The following is a 22,571-nucleotide window of genomic DNA, read 5'->3' as shown; positions in this document are numbered from 1 at the left end:
AGGGGCCTCTGTGTATTTCACACAAAATTGGCAAACTATTCAGTTTTAACTACTCAATGCCACGAGCATGTCACATGCACGTTTACTTTAAGAGTAATCAAATTCGATCACTTTCGGGTTTTTCTCTTCTGCTTAACAAAGCACAGCTGTTCAAACAACAAATTTGCTAAACAAGAGCAACACTCCTTCCCTGAGCTTCCCCAGCTGCACAACAATACGCAGGCTAGCAGTCACTGAGTTTACAAATGCAACGTCATCTGCAGCTTCACTGCGCCCATCCTGTTCCTCATACCAAAAGTACCACGTTTAAGCAACTCAGTGCTCTGATGGCAACAGCTTATTGGTGAGGGAGACAAAACATGCACACGCTCACAAAGTTGCTCAGTCAGCAACAATGAGAAGGCAAGCAATTAAGCAATGAAGCAATTAAGCAAGCAACAGAGAGAAAGGCAGGGACGGGGCTGCACTGCGAAGGAGGAGGAGAGATGCATGGCTAAAATCAGCTCTGAGGAGCTTACACCATTAATTCAACTTAGACCGTTTGAGCTTTACACCCACCTGTGTATAAAGTTTTTTTTCTCCAGGTACTCCATGGCAGAGGAGATCTGAGTGGCCATGTATAGCAGCACCACAGCGTTGACCTCCTCTCTGTTGCACTCCCTCAGGTAGTCCAGCAGGTTGCCATGGGTCATGAACTCTGTGATGATGTAGAACGGCGGCTCCCGTGTGCACACACCTGCCAAAGCCGCAGGAATACAAAACCGAACAGATCTGTGTTTAACAACTTATGGTTTTGTGTGATTTTGATCAGTTTTTATGGGGGGCGAGGGGTTGGCTGAAAAAGATACTGCTGCATGGGACTGGAAACAAGAAAACTTCAGGAAAGCTTGTAAATTTCAGCGGTTCCTTAAACTGACATACCCAACAGTTGCACCAGGTTGGGGTGTTTGATCTCTTTCATAACTGCGGCCTCCTTGAGAAATTCCTCCACCTCCATCGTGTCCTCCTGCACGGTTTGTCAAAAAAAAAAAAAAAAAGGGAGGAAAACCATAAGTTTACTGCAGTTGCATCAATGCAACAGCAGATGGTAACATTCAGCCGAATCAAAGACTTAGATACTGACACCGACTTAATATGCGATGCATGCAGAAGTAGTAACGCTTCCACCAAGCTCAAAGTAGTCTGACCTTTGTCATGTATGCACTAAGGAGCAGCAGGCACAGCAGAAATAATTTCAATCTGCCCCTTTGCGATTTCATACCTTTAGTGTTTTCACAGCCACAGTGAGGTTGTACTTCTTCCAGACACCTTCGTACACCTCCCCATACTGGCCTCCTCCCAGTTTGTGCTTCATTGTAATGTCAGTGCGCTCCATCTCCCATTTATCATAGTTAGGAGACACCCCATAGATGGTGGGCTTGTTGCGTTTCGTGGCCGGGTAGTGCAGCGTGGTGATGAGGCCGTCTGACACCGTGGAGTGGTGATGCACCAGCTCTGCCAGTGTGTTGAAGCGGCTCTCTGAAGAGACGTAGAGCTGGGAGAGAGACAGTGTTTTTCTTCATATGAGTCGATGCATGTAGGGGTCGCATAGGGGTTTTTTTGTTTCAAAATCAACAGAAGAGATTAACACAGCTACTGTCTAGACTTACTTAAAAAAACACCTTCTTAAAAACTAATGGCAAGCCAAATGTTATCAAAAGTTATCATTACATGCCAATGACTTCAAATGCATTACAATTGCGGCGCTGATACGCCTGGAAACATAACGTGAGAAGGAGCTGTCTGAGACCAGTGATAAATGGAAAAGTTAGAATCCTAGCCCACTCCAAGCATTCAAGGCATTTGTCAGGAAACTTGTGGACGGAAGGATATTGGTCAGGGCTCAGTGGACACAGACGTTTCCATCATCCGAGTCTTGCATACAGATGATTTTCCCTACCGTGTTCATTTCGCATTGCTTTTGATGTTTAATAGCTTCTGTTTCATGAGTGCATATGAAAGAGAGAGTCAAAATGACCAAGCTGGACTGTAATTCTTTAAATCGAGAGCAGTGTTAATTGCTGAGTCACACTGAGTCGGTGGGGGAAAAAAAGCGGCTGCTTGATGGTAGTGCTGAGGTCATCCTTAATTACTGGAATAATCCATCACACCACACTTTTGACTTGTAGTTTTGGTGGGAGGATGGAAAACAATATGAGTAAAGGACGTTGTTTGCACATGACCAAGTGTATGGCTGTCCCTGGCTGTGTTTGTCCATTTTTTCCTCTCTTTTTTTATGTGTAAGCGCACATATTTGACCACATCTGTTAGCATGGGCGTCAGTGTCTGGGTCAGGCCTCACATCTGCCGGCTGTAACCGGAGGCACAGTGGTGGTTAGACATTCTTGTCATAGCTATAACTCTGAAGCTAGGTCACCGCGCTGCATCACAGACAGAAGGGTGACACGGGCATAGATATTGACATTTGACAAACAAGTATCCATCGTGTACATCCAAATTTGCTGGACTGCATGTTATTTAAAAGTCCTCGGTCCAAATATTCTGCTTATATACACGATCTTAACTCCGTGACGTATCAAAGCATTTTGATCCCGGTCTTGATGGTCAGGTTTGCAAGAAACAAGCTTTGTGCGTGTGAAAATTCCTTCTCAGCTATTGTTCCCGACAGCCATCTGAAATGTAAATCAGTCAATGAAATCCAACTATAGCGGATGCAAAAACGAGTAAATCAGGCCTCAATGAAAGCATTCCTTTCTGTATTCCATTACACATCTAAAGAATAGAATTGGGACTGGTCTGACGCAGGAGGCTGTGTGATCCTTGCTTTGAAGAGTTTAAGTCTGCAGGAAGAGATGTGCAGCACTGGTAGCTAATATAAATAGTTGTCCCTCATATCCCCTCTGGCTTTCCATAAAAAAATTTTTTTTTACACTAAAAATATATAAAACTGTACATTATGTGTTATTAAAAGTTCCTTTAGGATTCTTACAATTAATTTGATGAGCAGTGTGCGAACTTGGAAAACCAGGAATAATTGCAAGTGCATTTGTGATCAGTACTGATCATCAACGAGACAGAGGACATTCTTTACGTGCATGCGCTGCTTCCATATGCATTTCCACTGGTGCCTACCTTGCTGTCGGATGCAGTGTTAATCCTGTAATGGTAGACTCTCCCCTCATACCGCAGAGAAATGGACCTCTGCCCGGGGCTGCTCTCACTCTCTCGAACCAGAAAGCTTCCGTTGATGCCCGAGCTGAGCAGGTACTCCGCAGCGTTGCGTGATACAGGCCCATGGTACCAGCTGTGCTTCTCCAGGCTGTTGACAGGGGTGATGTAGTTGGATGGCACCCAACCTTGGCCATTCTTGGTCTGTGCCTCGCACCACTCACCATTGTGGTTGTAACCCAGCACACGCAACTTCTCCCCTGGTGAACAAGAGAAATTAGAATACAACAATGATCTATGCCGCCTGTGACAGGTTGATTTCACACTTTTTTTTTTTTTAAACCGATCACAGAATATTTCTTTGGTCTTGGCATTTCTACCGGTGAGGCTGTGAGGTTGTGACATTTTCACATTGCTAGCATTAAGAACAGGCAACCGTAACATGACACTATGCAAGAGCTAAACTGAACAGATTTAAAGTCAGAAATAGAGCTATTCACTTAATCTACAGTTATCTTTACAAAGATCCAAAATCCAGGGGCTTTCTCTTTTTTTTACAACTTATTTTGATGATCTAAACTCAAGAAAGTTAGATCTCACTCTCTAGCTTAGACTAGAAATGACAATAAAAACACGACTTATAATGCATCTTAAACTATGTAACCAACAGCAATATCTTTTATTGTTGAATTCAAATCCAATCCATGTTATTGGGCCAACCTTTTTGTCTGTAACCTCATATCACAGAGCACAGGAAAATTGTGTTGTGCTGGGCATTTTCTTGTTTATTCCGGTGTCTATGTTCGCTCCTTCCTTCCTCCGTTTGTCTGTGTGATCCATCTGCAGTATTGTTTTACAGTTTGTTCAGTGGAAAAAGACCCATGTGTGAGACCATTGTTAGGAAGTGAGAGTCAGATGGGAACGAGGACAAAGAGGGGCGACGCTAATCAGGAGATTCCAGCAGTAGTCAGCATTATGGAGATATCTGCTATCTCCAGAAGTGTGGCTCACTTTCTATGTCACCTCAGACATAAAGACTCTTTCCAGAATATGTGACATAAACTACTATATCTAAAAAAAATAGGAAACAGTCAGCATTATTTCTTAAGGTGATTTTTTTGGTTCAAGTCCAACTGTCCAAATTTTAGTTGCATGTAATCCCCTTTTTCAATCTCCCCTAATTTCCTCTCTGGTTCCTCATGCCCCATGTAGACTAAATATAATATTTAGTTAATGCTCAACGGTGTCCCGTAAAACATCTTCATTCCCACACTCACCTTTGGTAATGCTTAGTGTGTTATCACCACTGGCGACGAAATCATAGAGTGCAACAAACAGGTTGGGGTCATTCTCGCTGGGTCCTGCCAACAGGTTCTCTTTGGAGTTCCAGCGGGCTGCTTCGGTCAGACCCTGACCCTCAAAGTCTGGTCTCTGGAGAGCTTCTAGAAAAAACACAAATAAGATAAGTCTGTCAGGACGAAAGCAAATATGAGCGCAAACAATTCAGTGCTTAAGAGTGACTATAAGATCTGTCGGTGTGTGTGTGCAGCATTTTTCCGTACAGCTTCACGCAAACAGGAAGATTCAGCAAAACCTCTTTCTCCTCCGTTTGTCATTTCAGTTCTCGGATATATCCTTTAACTCGCTCCCACTAGCAGATCAGCAGCCACGATCCCACGGTGGGATTAAAGTAATAGACCCGATTATGTGACCCGCACGGTCCTTTGTATTTCTACAAATTTTCATTTCCTGGATTATCTGTACTTATCTTTAATTTTCTTTTAATCCCTACATGTAGACAACTAGCCCACATCAGACCATGAGAATCTATCTCAGCACGAAACTTTATCTGTAAAATGAACAGTACAGGGTACTTTAGTTACGTCGATGATAGACACCGCTTGAACTATAGCTATTCTAAAGCAGTAAATCTGATGGATGAGTCCCAAAGTGTGAGAAAGTGTGACAGAAAGAAGAGGAGTGTGTTAATAAGGTAGACGGAGAAAAAAAAATGTTGAACTGCTCTTTTCCCTAAACATGAGCCTCACTGTAGACACGTATGTCTGAGTGGCATCTTATGTTGGATTCAGCGGTTCACACAAATTTTCATCTGAGGCAAAAAGGCTGAAGTAACAGTAGGTTTCCACTCGAGACGCAAGGGAGGAATACTTCAACTTAAGCAGTAAGACAACAGGGACACGAGTTCAAAATAGCCACAGTGTCACATAATGGCGACCAGTAAAAACCTTAGAAAGTGACAAACATGGAAACTGATCCTAATGTTACAACTCTCCAGAGTCCCAGCATAACTGGAAAAAATGTTGGCTCCAAAAAAGCTACAAATGTCATTATTACTGGGCAAATTTTATGGTTGAGGAAAATGGTTGCCCTGGGAGGGTTTGTCTGTTGACTTTTCTCTCACCTACAGCCCCGTCAGTCAGCTTTCAATTTATTCAATTATTAATTCAATTTACACCTACACACATCATTGTTTTGTGCTATTCATAGTTTTAATGAATCCAATCTGTTCTCTGTGACAGCCTTGCAACAACAGCATTTCATAGTATTCACAAATTTAAGACTTGATGTTTAATCCCAGATTAAATGGAAATTGTGACATTGGTCGTTTAATGATTAAGCTCAAACGTTAAGAATAGTACCTATTCCACTTAAATCTATTCCAACATTAGAAACTCAATGACCCAGCAATATTTGCCTTGGGGAATATTCGGTTGGTTTATATAACAAGACAGCACGAGTCAGTTGAATACCCACAAGGATTGAAACAAATAAATAAAGCATACAGTGTTTTTGATTGTGATGCCACCTGCCAAGTAAAGAGCAGGTTCTATCACCCACTGACTGGTTGTAATCTTTGGTGTTAACCCCAAACAAATTCTGTGCATGATCAAAATTCACAGTAGCACCAGGATAACAAGAGAAAACGAGATGTAGTCATTCCGAGCCCCAGCTGAGAGTTTGTTCCACTGCACATCTGTGGCCAGCAGTCACAGAACTAAAGTTTTCACCTTCACAGAATCCACAATTTTATTATAGTCTAAATATTATATTAAAAACTGTATGAACCGATTGTCAAAAGATTTAAAGTTGCAGAGCTGTGGAGGCTTCTGTTCGGGATAACTACGCGACACAACGAGGCAGGCGTTTCACAACAATGTCACAATGTTTTTGTTCGTCGTGTAATGGAAAGCACAATTGGAGAAAAAAATAAATAAAAATTGTTCACTAGTTGAATTATGTAGCAGATTACAACCTTATTCCTTATTGTATAACCTAGTATTAGCTAAGAAAGTTCAAGAGAAAGACGAGACTCGTTCACAACCTATGGGCTGCACCACAGCTTGATTTATGCACCACATAAGAGTCAATAATTTGACAAGATGGAAAAGGACAACGTGTACTGCCGTGATAAAAGGCACAGCCGGATTTGATGAAAATCAAAGCAGAGAGCTGATTGAGAGAACTATACCTATGATATTCTGCAGATATCGGAGCAAACAAGCAACTATGGGCACACTCACTGCAAACTCAAGGTTTAAGGCCAAGTGTGTGAGCCAAATGGACAAGACTTCAGGTCACAGAAGGGGATGATGCGACTTTCAAAATCCTCAAAACAAAAATCAAGCCTGGACTCTAACGCGCAACACTAAAGGCAGTATAACTTTAAGAACATTAACAGGCCCACAGCTTGTCACATGACATTGTTGACAACGCTGAAACCTTCCACAAAGCTTGGCTCACCAACACTGGGCCGATCAGAGCACAATGTGTTGCCTTTTTCAGATCATTAATGTGCCATTTGGCCTGTGAGAACACGCTTGATCCACTTTTGGTGGAGCGCAATGCCTGGCTCGGAGTCTCAAATTTCAAAGGGCTGAAGTCCTAAAAGGCAAAAAATACCCGTTGTATTTTGGAGCAACAACACCCACAAACATGCATTAATACAAAAACTGGTGAGAAACCTTTTTATTTTAACCATTCCTCATGCGCTCAGCTGCAAGTACCAAGCTCCACTTTAAAGTTAAGATTCAAATTTTCCAATATAAAACCAAATTGCGTTAAGCCTGAAGTTGTAAGATATTCTGACAAGCAGCCAAAGATTTCAATTTCAGTGTACTCCTTGGTAACACCAACAACAGTGGCGTGCTCCCAATGAATACTGCAGGATGAAAAACAGATGCGGCCAGAGATCAAGCCAGATACAAAAGAGGCACTAGAAAAAAAAAAAAGATGGGAGACCCGAGAGTAAGAAAGACTTCCTATACGGCTGAGAGTTTGCCCTTGTCATAAAGTGTGGGCAGCACATTTGAGCAGTCCGTGCCACACACGTCCACTTTACGGGCCACAAATACCACAGCTCTTTGTGAGAGGGTGACAGCACACTGACACATGAGCCAAGAAAACACACATACTCTGGGTGAGGGGGGAGAGGAAAAAAATCATATGAAAACTGAAACCCACAAAGTTACTGAGAGATAATCATAAAGAAAGAGCAAAGGCCCTTTATCAGAGTGCAGAGCTCCAGAGATGTGGAGTGGGAGAAATTACAGCACGTCTTGGCTGCATTACTGAGAAGACAGTCAAAATGATTAAAAGTGTGAGGAACTTGTAAAGAATTCGTGGCTGCGACTGCACTGAGAGTCACACGCTGATGCAAGACTTTAAAATGTCTTTAAAAACCAGACCACTTCAATAAAATAAAACATCTTGTCTGGTGATGCAGCTGATTCAAATTCTATCAAATCGGACTATTTTTGTGAGCGAGTACCTGGCACATGTAGCCAGGAGTAGCCCGGGGTCCAGAATCATAAATATAACAGTGAGGTCCACTTCCCTGAAGTCAGTTAAAGTCCCACCCACATATTTGTGAGAGCTGAGGGCACATGCTCGTCTTGCTTCACCTGTCATCAACTGAGCAGAAGGTGGCAGAAAACAGGAGAACAGATTCAGATCATATCTTTCTTATACGATCCTATCAGCTGCAGGAGATGTAATGCTGAGCAGAGGATTATCACACTAGAGCTCAATGCAGGAGAGCAGGGGACATGTACTGAAACTGGTGAAAATAAGGCGACTAAATATGGAAGAAACACAATTTTCATAATTTAGACTATAAGCCCTCTGCTGCTCCTTCTGCTATCCATTGATTATAATTATGCCAACAATGTCAAGCAGTTTGCAAGCAAAATAAAACCAAGGCCTCCTTATCAGAGGCTAATTGGGTTGCTGTTCTTTGTACAATGTGGTCAGAATTATAAATTACCATTATCTTCTTCAATAGGGCGTGTACCAGAACTTCTATCTCCATTAGATCATGTGGTTTTACTCTTTGGCAAATCAATGATCTCAGAAAGCACGACTAATAAGCTTAATATAAGATGAAGGAAGGCATAGCTTTTTTTTTTCATGCTAAACTTTTAGTTCCACATATCAGGTACAAATCCATTGCAAATGATGCTAGGAATAAGCAACATCATGTAGGTTTACATTATTCTTTAAATTAATTCATGGACACAGTGAACAAGATTAAGGTAATGGAACATGGCAGATAAGTGAAAAGGAGAGTGCAGACTGAGATCAGATCCCCTCTCCTCATAAACAAGAGTTAAGTGGGACATGGCAGGGAGTCAGATTTCCTTGTATTCTCTTCTCTTCGTCTTTTTTTCCCCCCCATTTTTTCCTCTGCAGCCAGCCAGTGTGTCTGGCCTCCTTCCCCCTCCCCTGTGCTTACTCTCTGCTTTCCCCTCCCCATTCTTTAGTTTCCACAGCTCAGAAGTCATTGTTGAGACAAAACGCAGTGGTGCCTAACATTTTATCCTTCTCCCTTTGCTCACATTTGCCCTAAACCTTCCCCCTCTATTTCTGACATTTCTCCTTTTGAATTAACTGTGAAATTAAGAGCCAAGCTAAGCGACAAAGCTAATGGAGTCATGAATTATCCTTACCTTCCAAGTAACAGCTGGAGGATGACGAGAGACCTTTCTTAGATTTACACCCCACCAATTTCAGGCATATCTCCAACATTTTCATTTGCTTTATTTGCTTTCCCGCTGAAAATGTTGCTTGTTCAAATCAGATGCCCCTTAAAGGTTTCTTATCTACATGTGTCCAACAAAAAATCTAAAAAAGGTCTTCAACAAAAAAAATATATATGCTAACAAAAGGGGTTACGGGACCAAGCCAAAAAAGTATAGAGATTTGCTTTTCCCAGGTCTTTCCAGCTGCTGTAAATCCTCCTTTTCTTTTCCTTCCTTTCAAAACTGAAAGAGTGTGCTGTCCGGCAAAGTCTACCAACTTCTTCTTGTGAGCGTCTCCATTTTTTTCGCCCTTTCACCTCAGGACTTTCAGTTAACTCCACTTTTAAGAGGTCAAACAACAATCCAACAGGGCAGATTTGGTCCAAAATGCTGCTATAGTCGTAGATGTGTCAGTTGAGTAGGCATTAGAGCAGTCTGAGCGGTGCCATTCCTCTCTTCTGTCGACAGTGCGAGTGTGTATCTGAGGCACAGGGACTACTCGTGCTTCAGCTGCCAACAAAGGGCCTCTTTCAAGCTCAGCCTGCTGCACTCAATGACATCAGCTGAGCCCTCCCACCACCAAAAGCCAGAGGTAGAGGCCGCTACCACAGACACACTCTCAGAGAAGAATACAAGCAAAACCTCACTCGTATCCAAAATTCAAACCAACATGTCAGATAAAAGCTCCAAAGTTCTCAAATTAGATCTCTGGCTTCGGATTTAGTATGGTTCTGAAAGATTTTTCCTCTTCCTCTACTGAAGTCATGAGATGTTTACAAGATGCTCCTCCTCCAACTTTTTAACCCCCTCCCCCCTCACTGTCTTTCTGCCTTTCTCTCTCCTCGGCAATGGTTTTTCTCTCTTTATCCAGTCTGTAATGTTTACAGGTTGAGGAATCAGTTCTGGAAACGGGAATGGCTTGTGAAAGGCAAGGCTTAAGCTCTAAATCAACAGAGTGGAGAGTGTAAACTTTGCCGGGGTTGCCAGTCATTTCCCCTGTGGGAATCTCTAATAGGAATGACTGGAATCGATCAAAAAAAAAAAAAAAAAAAAGAGCTGAAATGTTGCGGCATTTAGAGAAATGTGTGTAAATCAAATGATTTATTTGTTCCCTGGTAAGAACATATCTAAAGCTAACAAATAATCCAGGCTTTCAAAAAACACATTTTTCTTCATCATCTGCTCATATTCTGCTCAAATCTCTCACTAATAATTACAAGATAACATAAAAAGGAACTGAGGAAATGTTAGAAAGCCATCGACAACATCACTCACACACTTCTGCCTCTGTAAATGATAAGTTACTCATATCTGAAGTGTGCTTTCGGTTTTACTGCAGGCTACTGATATGCTTTTTTAGAATTGCCACATGGCCTAAAAAGCTTATCGACCGTCATTACCCTGAAACCACTTTAGTTAGTCACAGGAGCAGCTGCGATCACTGACTATTCTCTGGCAAATATTTTCATATAAATGACAAACACCTAAGAGTGTGTGTATGTGTGGGTGTGAGTTTGACTTCAGCGATAAGAGGTCCCGTCAATGGGCGATTGCATACTATTGGGAAGCAGGCTTGATGACAACATAACACCGTAAGAATGCCAAAATGGTGAACTAGTTGACCGTTGACACTGGAATTTCCAGTTAGCAAGTGGCTAAATTCCCTCCTGTATAAAAAGTATTCAAATTACAGTGACTTAAACAGCTTTTAATGGCGGCTTTCAGTTTGTAATTGAAATCAGCGCTGCGACACAGCTAACTGACAGAAACCGTGCCTTCTACTACTGAGCCAAAAATAATACACTCACTGTTAAATTCATATCAATGACGGAGACAAAGATGAGAAAAAAAACGAAAAAAAACAAACAAATATCTCAGTAAAAAATTAAATTCAAATTCAAACCTTCAGAGGTAAAAAAAAAAAAATTACCATAAAGTTAAATAATTGCCTGGGTTTATGAGCAACTTTACATGTGGAATTGATGGTCCTGAGGAACAAAAAAGCATTATTAAGCCTGAATATGTAAAAAAAAGAAAAAAAAGATGCAGAAAGATATTAAAAAAATATGGGTTTATGGATTGAATCATGAAGAAAAAGACACTCATCGTGAGCAGCTGATGAATTGAATCATTTGTCTGAATCTGTAATAGATATTTATGTGCAAACTTCTAGTATTTGGTGACAGGGGCTCTGTAAAAAAAAAAAAATTCAGGTCAATTTCATTTGAAATAGAAGGTATTCATCTGGCTCATAATCACAGGTGACTGTTAAATTCAAGAAGGATGTTAAATGTGCCAGAATGCAAACACGAACTGCCCTCAAAGCCAATTCATGGTTTCTGCCCTTGCTTGAGCGCATGGCCCGTGTAACATAAATTTCATCATGTCCACCAGTCAATGAGGGTCCACAAAGGGCCCCTTCGTGGCGGTCCATCTTTAGTACAAAAAAAATGAGGAACCATGCGCCTGCTCCGCCAACCTTCCAGTCAAAAGGTAGCACACACAAACAAGTTGATGAGCAGAGGAAAGGCAACATGGATGCTCCGTGTAAGGAGACACTTGACATTTCCCACTCTTCAAGAATTCCTAATTGATAGTGGACTGTAGCTTAATTAGCGAGTAACCTTAATAGCAGTATGAACAAAACTGGGTGTGTGTCCACAAAGTCCCAATTATTTCATGCACACCACATCTATATTAGCATTGATACAAAAGCAAATTGCATCTTTCAACCTCCCCCAATCCAACTGGCTTTTTTTCAGTAGAAACCTCAATACGCTGACCATCAACTCACGTGGCACTAAGCCTCAACATCATTGCTGTAGTGCAGCAATGGCAAACATTTGTCTTTCTTGCATGCACCACCCCAAACACCAATTAAGAAGAAATGCAGGCTTCCTCAAACTCTGAATGAGGCCTATTAACTTACCGCAGTAACAGAGTGTTGCGGAGATGAGAGGATAAAGGCAGGAGGAAAGGGGCTATAAAAAAATAAATAAAATGGAGGCAAGAGGAAAAAAGGTTGCAGATGGAGAAGCATGAAGCATTGTTTGGAAATGAGCTCATAGGAGAATTGCTTGCGTTTTATAATGTGGACCTAGTATGTTAACAGTTAGCTGACGTACATCCACCCACGAGAGGGTTTTTGGTGCTTTGTTTCTGATGTACCCCCCCTCCCGCTTTCATGACTTCTTTCTCCAAAACTTCATGCAGAGGACAAACTGTATTACCAAGCTCTCCTATTACAGATCAAAGTACACTGACGCAATAGGTAAAACTGGGCTGCAATGAGCGGTACGACATTTTCCTTCTTCTAACTATTATTACGATACCACGCAACACCATTTTTCTACCCGCATCTTACACAGTATGCCGTGAACATTTTAATGAAGGCAGAGGTACGTCATTGAGGACTGTTTGACTTGTACTCCCACCTCATGCACAAGGGTACACACACACACAAATATAACCCCACTCTCTGACAGCGTAAGAAGATGAGGGCAGCCAACACTTGGCATAAATCCTCTCCATCCATGTTACGGAACAAGAGAGTTATTACACTTTTGAACCAAGCAAGCTTTCTAATTACAGAGTCGAAAAGGGTGGCACAAAGCTGTGTACATTCCTAATAGTGATTTTGTACTGCAGCACGTAGCTCATCATTTTATTCTTGGGCCTAAATGAGCTTAAAGTGTAGCTAAATATCAGACACTTCGGAACCAGGTATTATGCATGTGCTGTGTGGATGTGTTTGCACATGTGGCTGTTTACTCAGGGCCCTCTGGAGAATGCAGCCAGAGTGTCTGAGGCGTGCAGACCAGCAGATGAGGTTAAGGGGCTTAGATTTCCACATAATTCTCCACTCCGAACAGTCCACAGGGAGAATGGACACTTAAGAACAAAACAGTCGCTCTTTGAGTTCAAGGTTAAAGTTGTAGCATCAGCCTGTGGTGGCAATAACATACCAAAGTTGACACACACTCAGTACAATTACATGACACTTAAGTATTAAAGAAAAGAAGGAAAAAAACAGATAATATGGCTGGAGGTCGAATTACTTCTGAATTACTTTGCACATGCATCAGGGTTATTGTCCCGCACTTTGACCCCAAAATAACAGAAGAACTCGATACAAAGAAAAAGATGAATGAATAACCACAAGGAACAACATCTTTTTGTAAAAACAGTAAAGCATAGAGCTCTTACAAAATGTGCAAAGCTGCAAAACTGTCCCTTTCACTGCTAAACATTGGAAGCAATTTGCCTCCAGTTAAATTGTTTGTCAGTTTTTTTGGTTTCATGACAAAATAGGTAAACCAGAATTAGCCTGATACCTACGAGCTGAATATCGCCACCTGGAATTGTGTCATGAATCCTGAAGGCGTATCAGGCCCGACTTGAACGTGATGTATGAAAAAGGTTCTGTGAAACTAAACAAACAAGTACATACATAAGCTTACTGAGGCAAATAAAACCAATCACAGCGAAAAGACTCTGGGATTTCCTGACACCAATTTATCTTTGTGTTTAAAGACCAACAGATTATCATGATTGCAGCCAACATCTGCAGGTAGACATGTCTGGAGCATCACTGAACGCCTGTCCTACCTGCATTTGCTGTGTGTAACGCACCAGACTGTTCAGTGAGTAAATAAGTGCACGCAAAAGGAGTCGCAAAGCAAACGGCCAATTTAACATGGCACACACAGTCTCTCCTCATGTGGAGCGAAACTGAAGACCAACAGATTATCATGATTAGAGAGACAAACCGGCTCGGTCACTGAAACGCACACATAACGCACACTGCTATGTTTCGGATTTTGTTTCCCCTTCTTAAAAATCTGCACACTCCTCAGTCTTTCTTTTATCGTGTAACGTATTACGCAGGCGTAGACTGCAAGTCCTGGCTGACAGTTGGATGTCGTCTTTGCGGTGAGTTCAAGTGCTATTTTGTTTGTCCAGATGCTAGCAGCGTGAGCAGACACAGCAGGGGGCCTTCAAATCGGTTTTGTGTACAACAACCCTTCAATTAAAAACAGACAAACTGGCTAAGAGGTCATTAAACTTAATTTACGATCAAATTTACGTGCATTCTTTTGAATCTGCTCACACACAGTCTTTTTGTTTAGGTTGTCCCATTGAAAGTACACACACTGCTCAGCTTTACAGCCATCTTTAACATAGACATCTTAGGCTACTAGCACATTAAGCTAACACCAAGGGAGCCCAGCTTTTGGAAAACGACTGGAGGAACCATTTTATCATCATAATGGAGACAGAAACTAGGTGACTATGCAAAAGCTTCTCTTATTTCTACATATGATAGTCTGTCTTGCCAGAAAAATGTACCAAAGACCTGCAAACCCACAGAGGACTGAAATCTATGGATTCTCGCTCAGTTAAAATTTCACTCTTCGGTAAAAATACAGAAAAGTCAAGTAAACACAAATATTCATCTCTTGTCAGGTCTGAAATGCTTTGCTCTGTGTCCTTTACTCAAAATGTCCGTGGAAAAACTAAGAGGACAGAAAAGAAGCCAGACGCTGTATATTACTGTAGCAACCTGCGAGTTCATGTGTGCACAAAGTTTTCGGTTTTATTTTTGCAAACGGGGAGAGCCGAGCTCTTTCAGTAGGGAAAAGGGAAGCTGCGGAATAAAGCCTTTAAGAGAACGTACGAGTACGGAGGTTTGCAACGGTGGTGATAAATGCTCTGTTAGTAGTTGGATTTGAGACATTATCAAGATGCCTGGGGAAAGACCCCATTTGTCTGAATGCCCACTGGAGTAAAAACAGTAACAGCTACGGAGGAGAGCTACTCTGGCTATGAGACCGTTTAGCTGCAGCGGTGGAGCTGCTTGGGCTTCTCTTAGTGTTTAAGTGGATCCAGATGCAGCAAGCATTACAGGCCCCCTCTTATCCCCTTACACTGCTGCGATGAGGAGCTTAAATGCAACACAAAGAGACATGACAGCACAGCAGTAAAGTAAAAACTGGGCTGCTAAGCGAAAAACGGACAACAACAAAACTGGCCAGACGATGCCTATGTGAACGGGATTTTGTTATTCCTGATAGATAGAAATTAAATCTGAAATATGTTGCAGAAATACCGAACTGTAGTCGTAAGAGAAAAAAAATAAAAATACAGAGGACAGAGGATTTCTACAAAAAGGCTGTACCATCTGATCCCATCTCTGGCTTTTTGGCATCCAAGGTAACAGGTTGTCTGCAGAGAAAACAACAGCTGTGTCTGGAGCTGCGGCTGCCTGCTTGGGCATGGAGCGGGGAGGAGGGGGGGAGTTTTTTTTCTTTTTCTGTGGGCATGCATATGTGTGTGCATGGAACCAGGTGGCGACAAGCTCCTAAGCTGCATTCCTCACTCAACTTGGTGGTTCTGTGTGTGTCTATGTGAGACTGTCAGAGGGAAGTGCAGAAAATGATCACTGGTTCCTCTTTGAGACTATGACGATAACATAAGTGACCTTAAAAGAAGCCCAGAAAGGTCTGCGCAATCTAACGGAAACTCGGCTCCACAAAATATCAAAAAGCACAAACGTGTCGGTAGATAATTACGATCTTAACGTGTCGGTAAATAATTATTATCTTAACGTGTCGGTAAATAATTATGATCTTGTTAGAAACTGCTCAATCACAAGCCTGCGTTTCCATAACGTACGTTTCAGATGGTAAACTGAATTCAGCTAAATTTAGTCAGCGACTCAAAAGCTAAAGCAACAAGCATACACTTTCAATTGTTCTGCGCAAAACACTGTGTCCCCAGTACACGGAAAACAGCTTTGGTCGAAGCTCTTATTTGCACGGTTGTGATTTCTTTTTTTTCTCCTATTCCAGTCGATGATTACAGTAGCATTTTAGACTATAGAATAGAATAGAACAGAAAACAGCTTAAAAGATCAAATTAAATCTGTCTCATCATTTAATGTGTAAGTAAGAACTACGATAAGTTATTCACTGAGCTTGCATTCAGTATTTATATAAAGCAGCATTTGCAGTCCAGCTACAAGTGTGAATCAAAGAATCTGAGCACAGCGCTTCTCTGGAAACATTGTAACTGTCATATTTTAGATAAACCTCACAGAAATCAGTCAGAATAGTTGATGATTTTGATCAAACCTTAATACCATGACGGCAAGCGAGAGCACGGAGAGGGCCTGGAACCGCCGGCGGTAGATGGCAGCTAAACGCTTTGATTTTTAATCTCAAATGTCTAAAAGTTTCTGGTGTTTTGTTAATGGTTGTAACACTGTGCTTTTGTTCTCTGTGCTGCAAAAAAATGTTTGTTAAAACATAATCCAATCGTGAAAACAAAAACTTTAATGACAGCAAGAAAAAGAAGAAAAAGAGAGAAAGGACAAAGGGAGGAAGGGGATTGCACCAGTTATTTGAGAGAGGAATGCACAAGAGGTCACATACTTCTCTGCACTGCAGCAGCTTGCGCCGAGTTTAACTTTCTCTCACTTACTCTGTGCAAAATAGGCAATATTACTCAACACACATCTGTTGCAACAGATCATACACAAACACATGTGATTCCCTGGGAAGCACTGTGGACTGCCTCAAGAGGCAGAGAATGAAGAGGCTTTGGCAGGAACCCCTAAATGATATGCTCATACTGACTGGATAACTCAGTTACACGACAGGCTTTTTTTCCCCCTGAACACATTTGAACTTTCTACAGTAGAGAGAGCTCACAGGTGAAAAACAAAACTCCGCTGAAATGCTTTAGCCCTTATATAGTGCATTCTGAGCCACGAGCTCTTTTCATGCAGTGGTGCTTTAAGGCACTTCTGTTCCCATTTTGGTAATTGATGTAAAACATAAAGGTGGATCAGCACAGTCTTGGTGGGCGATTGCAAATACCAAGGGAATGTCTTCGATTCAGCATTGCGGGTAAGTACGGTGCGCTACGCAGCTTGCCCTCCTTCAAACACATACACTCCGATGTGGATCCGTGATTACCCCAGAAAAGTATTGGCAGCACATCAACTTCAACCACCAATTAAGACTCACCAATACCACTTGAACGGGCAGTATGAAAAGATAAAACTCTACACCTTTTTCTTCATTTAGTGAATGAGGGATCTATGGAAATGCTCAAACGGTCCCACCGCAGCTTCACCGAACAGCAGATGAAACTGCTCGTCCCGTCTCCGCTACGGACTAATTCTGGTTTCATTTAACCGTACACGTTTGAATAATTCTCCAACAAAAGGCAAAATCTTGCAAGTTCGCATGCAAGTGGAAGTATCAGAACGGTAATGTACTCACCCACTGTCGCTTATATCAATATAAGAAATGCACAGCAGTGCAGGAATTACACTGGAGATCAGAACAGACAGAAAATACCAAAAACAAAAAGATGATAGTTTACGGACATGTTTATTTGCTCTCTTCCAGATAAATGGTTGGGACAGGCTTTATCCTTAACCCCAAAGGGTTCAATCTTGCAAAGCTACCTCTTGAAAAAAAATAAAAAAATAAATTGAATCCACTTCAGTTTAGTTTACCCTGTTTGGGTAGGACGTTCAAGCTTACATAATTTTTCATTTCATGCTAACAGAACATGTCAGGTCGTACAAATTGGCTGTAAACCCCCACCCTCCACTTATTCAGGATTGGTTTCTCCAGTCTTCTTTGTACAATACATGTGCCATCTAATCCAGCCTTTCTGAGATTACAGGTAGTCCAATGCAGATTCCAAGCACTATTTACACTGATGTCTCCAATACACTTAAAAAATTTTTATGGAACTGTTTAAAAGGTTAAAAACATCTTTATATAGACTTAAATGTACGCATTACAAATGTATCATAATGCTGCTTATCAATTAACTGTAATGCTGAAATGAGCTCTCTCATTAAGACTCGTCTTAAACCATAAAAAGTGCTTCCACACTTTATTTGTGAATAGCTACATTCTGTCATTATTGATTGCAGCTGATGAAATACTGCACATTTCACAGTCTTCTTCAACTTTTATGCAGCAGCACTTGCCAACAGTGCTAATGTGAAACTGGACTGCAAGAGATAACAAGAGGGAAGAAGAACTGACTCTCTTATTTTTTTAAAAACACAGCTGTTTCAGCTAGCATGACAATAGAGTGGAGCATCTTCCAGGTGGTCATGGCTTGATGAGAAGGAAAAGCAGCTACTAATTCAGCTGCAATTTGCCATGCAGCCAGGGACAAAGGTGTGAAACACAAACTCAACAGCATATGCAGCCACCCTTACAAAAACACTGCATTGAGCCAAATCTTGATCTTAACCAAATCTCTGGGCACCACGAGGACTACATATCCAAACAAAGTCGACGGACCGCAAAAAAGATGCACACGGACTGAAACAGACCACCTAACTAGTATTATATTTACAGGGTGAAGAGATGAAATAAGTGAGACGACAGTTAGATGAGAATTTCACAGAATCTGAGTGTGTCCGTTAATGTGGAGACATGGTGAGCCACAATGAGGGCTCAGCCACCGGGGGCCTAACAGCTGGCCTGAATGAACATTACTATGAGGCGCCTGCTCTGTGGGTATGTATGTGGATGTGTGCATACACACACACACACACACACACACACACACACACACACACACAAGACGACCCCCCTCCTCCTATCTTCAGAACCCACAGGGATCATGGGAGGAGATTTGGTGTCTAGACTATATAGATTCCTCGAGTTCCAGCCAAAAAGAGCCAGTAACTGACTAAAAGAGAATTGGATTCACGTACCGAAGATACACTGACCGCAGCTGCTGCATTAAACGCACACACAGAGGGAAAGGTCCGACCGTCTACTCTCTACCCTAAAAAGTTTAGAAGGTCAAAGTAAAATATCTTTCATACCATAAAAATGGTATGAATCTTCATTTCCTCCAATTTTTCCCTCTTTAAAACCAACCAACAGTACAGTTTCTCCTGATCAAATGTCCGACGTCTCAAATGTTCTTATGTCTGCACGTCTGGGACGTCAGCTGTTCTTCCTGGAGCCAATGACACGACTGAGGGCATCCCGTTATGACCCTAAATACAGAGGAGTAAATACACACATGTAAAAATGGGGTATCATTTTCCTTAGTCCCCAGAATTTATTGTTCCTAAACAATACCCGACGTTCTGCCAGGTCTACCTTCAAGCACCAAATATAGAAAAAGGCGTGGGATGAAGCCCATGAGTAAGAAGAGAAGCCCTGTTGTGCCCAAACTGGCGTCTATACATGCAAGCAGCGACATGCCAAAGGTCTGTGAATTTTCTGTCACCAAACGGGTCTGGCTGGCATATGAACATTAACAGGGAATAGGTTGAACTTCAGGCTTTGCCAGGAAAGAAAGAGCATTAAAAAAGGACTTTATAGAAAGCATGTATTAACGAAAATGTCTCAGTTCCACTGGAGAAAGATATCAGGAATGCATTTGCTTTAGAAATATGGCAAACTGTGATAAAAATGCTCCCTCTTTTGTCAGATTCTTTGTCCCGACTGACTAGGGAAACTGACATGATGAGCAGCTATTGTCAGGGCCTACGATGTCGCTTTACGTGTGACAGGAATAGTTACAACTCGTGTTTATTGCATATTAAAAGTGTAAGCTTTCCCTTGTGTGTCTTGTTCTAACCAAGAATGATACATGCAGCTGTAATTAATTAAAGAATGGCTGAGTTTCAACAGTCTACCAATATAGGTGACAATCTCACAAACTTTGAAACTTCCAAGTCATTCACAAATGACATTAAAAAAAATTTTTTTAAATCAGTGAGGGATAAGGACCTTCACATCCTCTTGATCTGTACTGCTCGGGGTTACAGCGGTCAGGAAGCTGCAACAAAGGAAAAACCTTGACAAACGCTACGTTTTCAAGCACGACAACACCTAAAATCCAGCTGTAAATGTTCGAGTCAGAATCGCATCCAGAATACCAAAGTGAGCAGCACGACGCACCGCCACAATAACGATAAACAGGCTCATTACGTGCAACTGAAGTGTGGTAAAATGCCAAATTAGGCAGAATATATTTGCGAAAGTAAGGACGCTTACAGACTTCTCCATTGCTACCTGAGGCTAAGCTGCTTATTACTTTTCTTTGTACATAATACATGATGTGCATGGGGGTTGGTGAATGATAAATGCAAAGGGTCACTGAAGAAATGAGTTAACAAGACAGAAATACTAAAACATGCATGTATCTTCTTTTTTTTTTTTTTTTAGCTTTGGGTAACGTATATGCATCGTTATAGTAAGCACTGCATACAAACCAGAAAACATGGAACAACGTCCCCTTGGGCCTCAATGACACCGGGCTGTGTGGTAGCACTATGTGTACTTGCCAAACTGATATTGTCCACGGTTTTTTGATCGTTCCAAGCTATCCTCTGAACACTAAAAAGTGAAACAGAATGCAAGGGGGAAAAAAATAACCAGGAACAGACAAGCTCTTAAAACTGTCTACGACTTGTGAATGAATACTGTATTTGCTAACAAATGCAGTGTATTCTAATTCAACACAGTGCCCAATAAACAGATCTAGCTGTCAAATTTAGCACATTTGTTTTTGCAGTTTAAATATTAAAGTCAGATGATGCTATCGTGAGTTATAAAAGGGTAAATCCTTTTTTTAATTCTTCATCTTTGAATCTGCTACAGCTGTCCCCTTTCCTGTGCCAGCGCTTGCAAGGAAATGGAAACCAACTAAAATAAAGCAATTAATCCTTCATCAGTTATTACTTTTTTTACTTCTTAATTCAAAGAAAACCCATCCCCTACAACAAGACAAGCATGCCAGCGGACATTTAGCAGTATACTACGTTCATTTTTGCTTCTTACTGGCACAACATCTTGGTTTTAATTCAGTGATTTTAGTAAAATGACGTATGAAAAACGGAACTGATGTGGCTTGGCGTTTTTGATTCACATTTAGAAGATGTGAATAAGAAAAGAAAAAGAAAAAACTTCCGGTAATGAAGGTTTGATACGCGTTAGGAGTAATGGAAGAAATCGCAACTTGCGTCTGACCTGGCAAGGATTAGCATGACGTGACCCAGCAGCTGGTACTGGTCTGAGCAGGCAAACAAATTAATGTGACTAACCGACAACAAGCCAGATATCATATCATATCATATCATATCATATCCCAGATATTCCCAGAGATTAAAGTAAATCCTTATTATTTAGGTTTTAGTAAGAAGAGCTCTACTCATTTTTCTCTTGTGGATGTCCACTACAGTTGTTGATTGTTTTTTTTTCCGTTCTGGAGAACTTGTTTCCAGTTAGAACAACGACTCCTTCAACTGAAATAAATAAATCAGCAATGCAGCTTGTACCCCCACCGTCCGGTGACACTTGGCTACAAAGTGCCAGCGGAAGTGGAAATTTGTCTGATTTGCATTTCCCTTTGGCGGCTTTTCAAAACACTGTTTGAGATTTGCTTCGCTAGTGAATGGAAACCTGGCTAGTGACACGTTAATGTGCAGACTGCAAGCATTAAAACAACAACAGACGATTACTAAACTGTAAAAGTAATCTGATAAAAATTAAATGATCAGAAATAATTGGACAACCCTCGCTGCACCCACAAACTAACTTTCAGACATGCTAGTTTAAACAGTCCTGACAACATTCTGATCCTGATCTATGGAGTCGTACATTCAACTTTTGAGCATATCCATTTATCCGAAGCACGCACGCACGCACGCATACGCACACGCACACACACACACACACACACACACACACACACACACACACACACACACACACACACACACACACACACACACACACACACACACACACACACACACACACACACACAAGCTGAAAAGTCTGTGGGAGCCAGTTATTCACTGCGATCTGTGCTCGCCTGCCAGTGAGATCATACCTGTCTCCACTGTACAGTAACACAGAGAAGCCAAGAACAGAAACAGGTCTTTGCTTGCCCCCTCACTGCCTGTGTCTTTCTCCCAGGCAGCCGCATGCAGCGGTCTGAACCTGCCTGCTGGGAAGCAGCAGTGCTGGCTACCCCACGTTTAACTAGCTGAGGCTCATCAAAAACAGAGAGAGTGAAAGAGAGGAACAAAAAACAAAAAACACACACATTGAATTATGTTGGTGTTGCCCTCCTTTTTGCACAATGACTCACATCCCCTCCTATGGCCCAACCTGCTCATCACAGGAGGAAAGGGGCAGAAAGGGAAAACAAATACGCCCCCGTCACTGACCCTTCACCAAAGTTGACCCATTTACCGACAAAAGCTTTCATTCTGTTATTCTGACCTTCCTTTGCCTGTCCCCCCCCCCCCCCCCCCCCCTCCACCCCTACCCCCCTCTGTGTTATGCAAGACTTCAAGTC

The 22,571-nt window shown here is 41.7% G+C and overlaps 1 protein-coding gene across 5 annotated transcripts in view; it reads right to left on the bottom strand.

Moving 5' to 3' along the window:
- Window positions 1–22,571, bottom strand: part of abl1 (c-abl oncogene 1, non-receptor tyrosine kinase) — a 31,486-nt gene that overhangs the window by 4,397 nt on the left and 4,518 nt on the right. For 2 of the 5 annotated variants that reach the window (XM_075456034.1, XM_075456035.1), the window contains exons 3-7: window positions 4,446–4,610; window positions 3,133–3,428; window positions 1,262–1,534; window positions 922–1,006; window positions 559–736 (exon numbers count right to left, since the gene is read on the bottom strand). In XM_075456034.1, the coding sequence (XP_075312149.1) occupies window positions 559–736; window positions 922–1,006; window positions 1,262–1,534; window positions 3,133–3,428; window positions 4,446–4,610 (997 nt within the window). Of the gene's footprint in view, window positions 1–558; window positions 737–921; window positions 1,007–1,261; window positions 1,535–3,132; window positions 3,429–4,445; window positions 4,611–9,134; window positions 9,924–22,571 lie in introns of those variants that run through there. The other 3 variants (XM_075456037.1, XM_075456038.1, XM_075456036.1) reach the window with 3 other exon arrangements.

The sequence above is a fragment of the Odontesthes bonariensis genome, chromosome 22, assembly GCF_027942865.1.
Source record: "Odontesthes bonariensis isolate fOdoBon6 chromosome 22, fOdoBon6.hap1, whole genome shotgun sequence".
Taxonomy (NCBI): domain Eukaryota; kingdom Metazoa; phylum Chordata; class Actinopteri; order Atheriniformes; family Atherinopsidae; genus Odontesthes; species Odontesthes bonariensis.
Note: the sequence above shows the minus strand (reverse complement) of the source record. Positions and strands in the feature narration are given on the sequence as shown.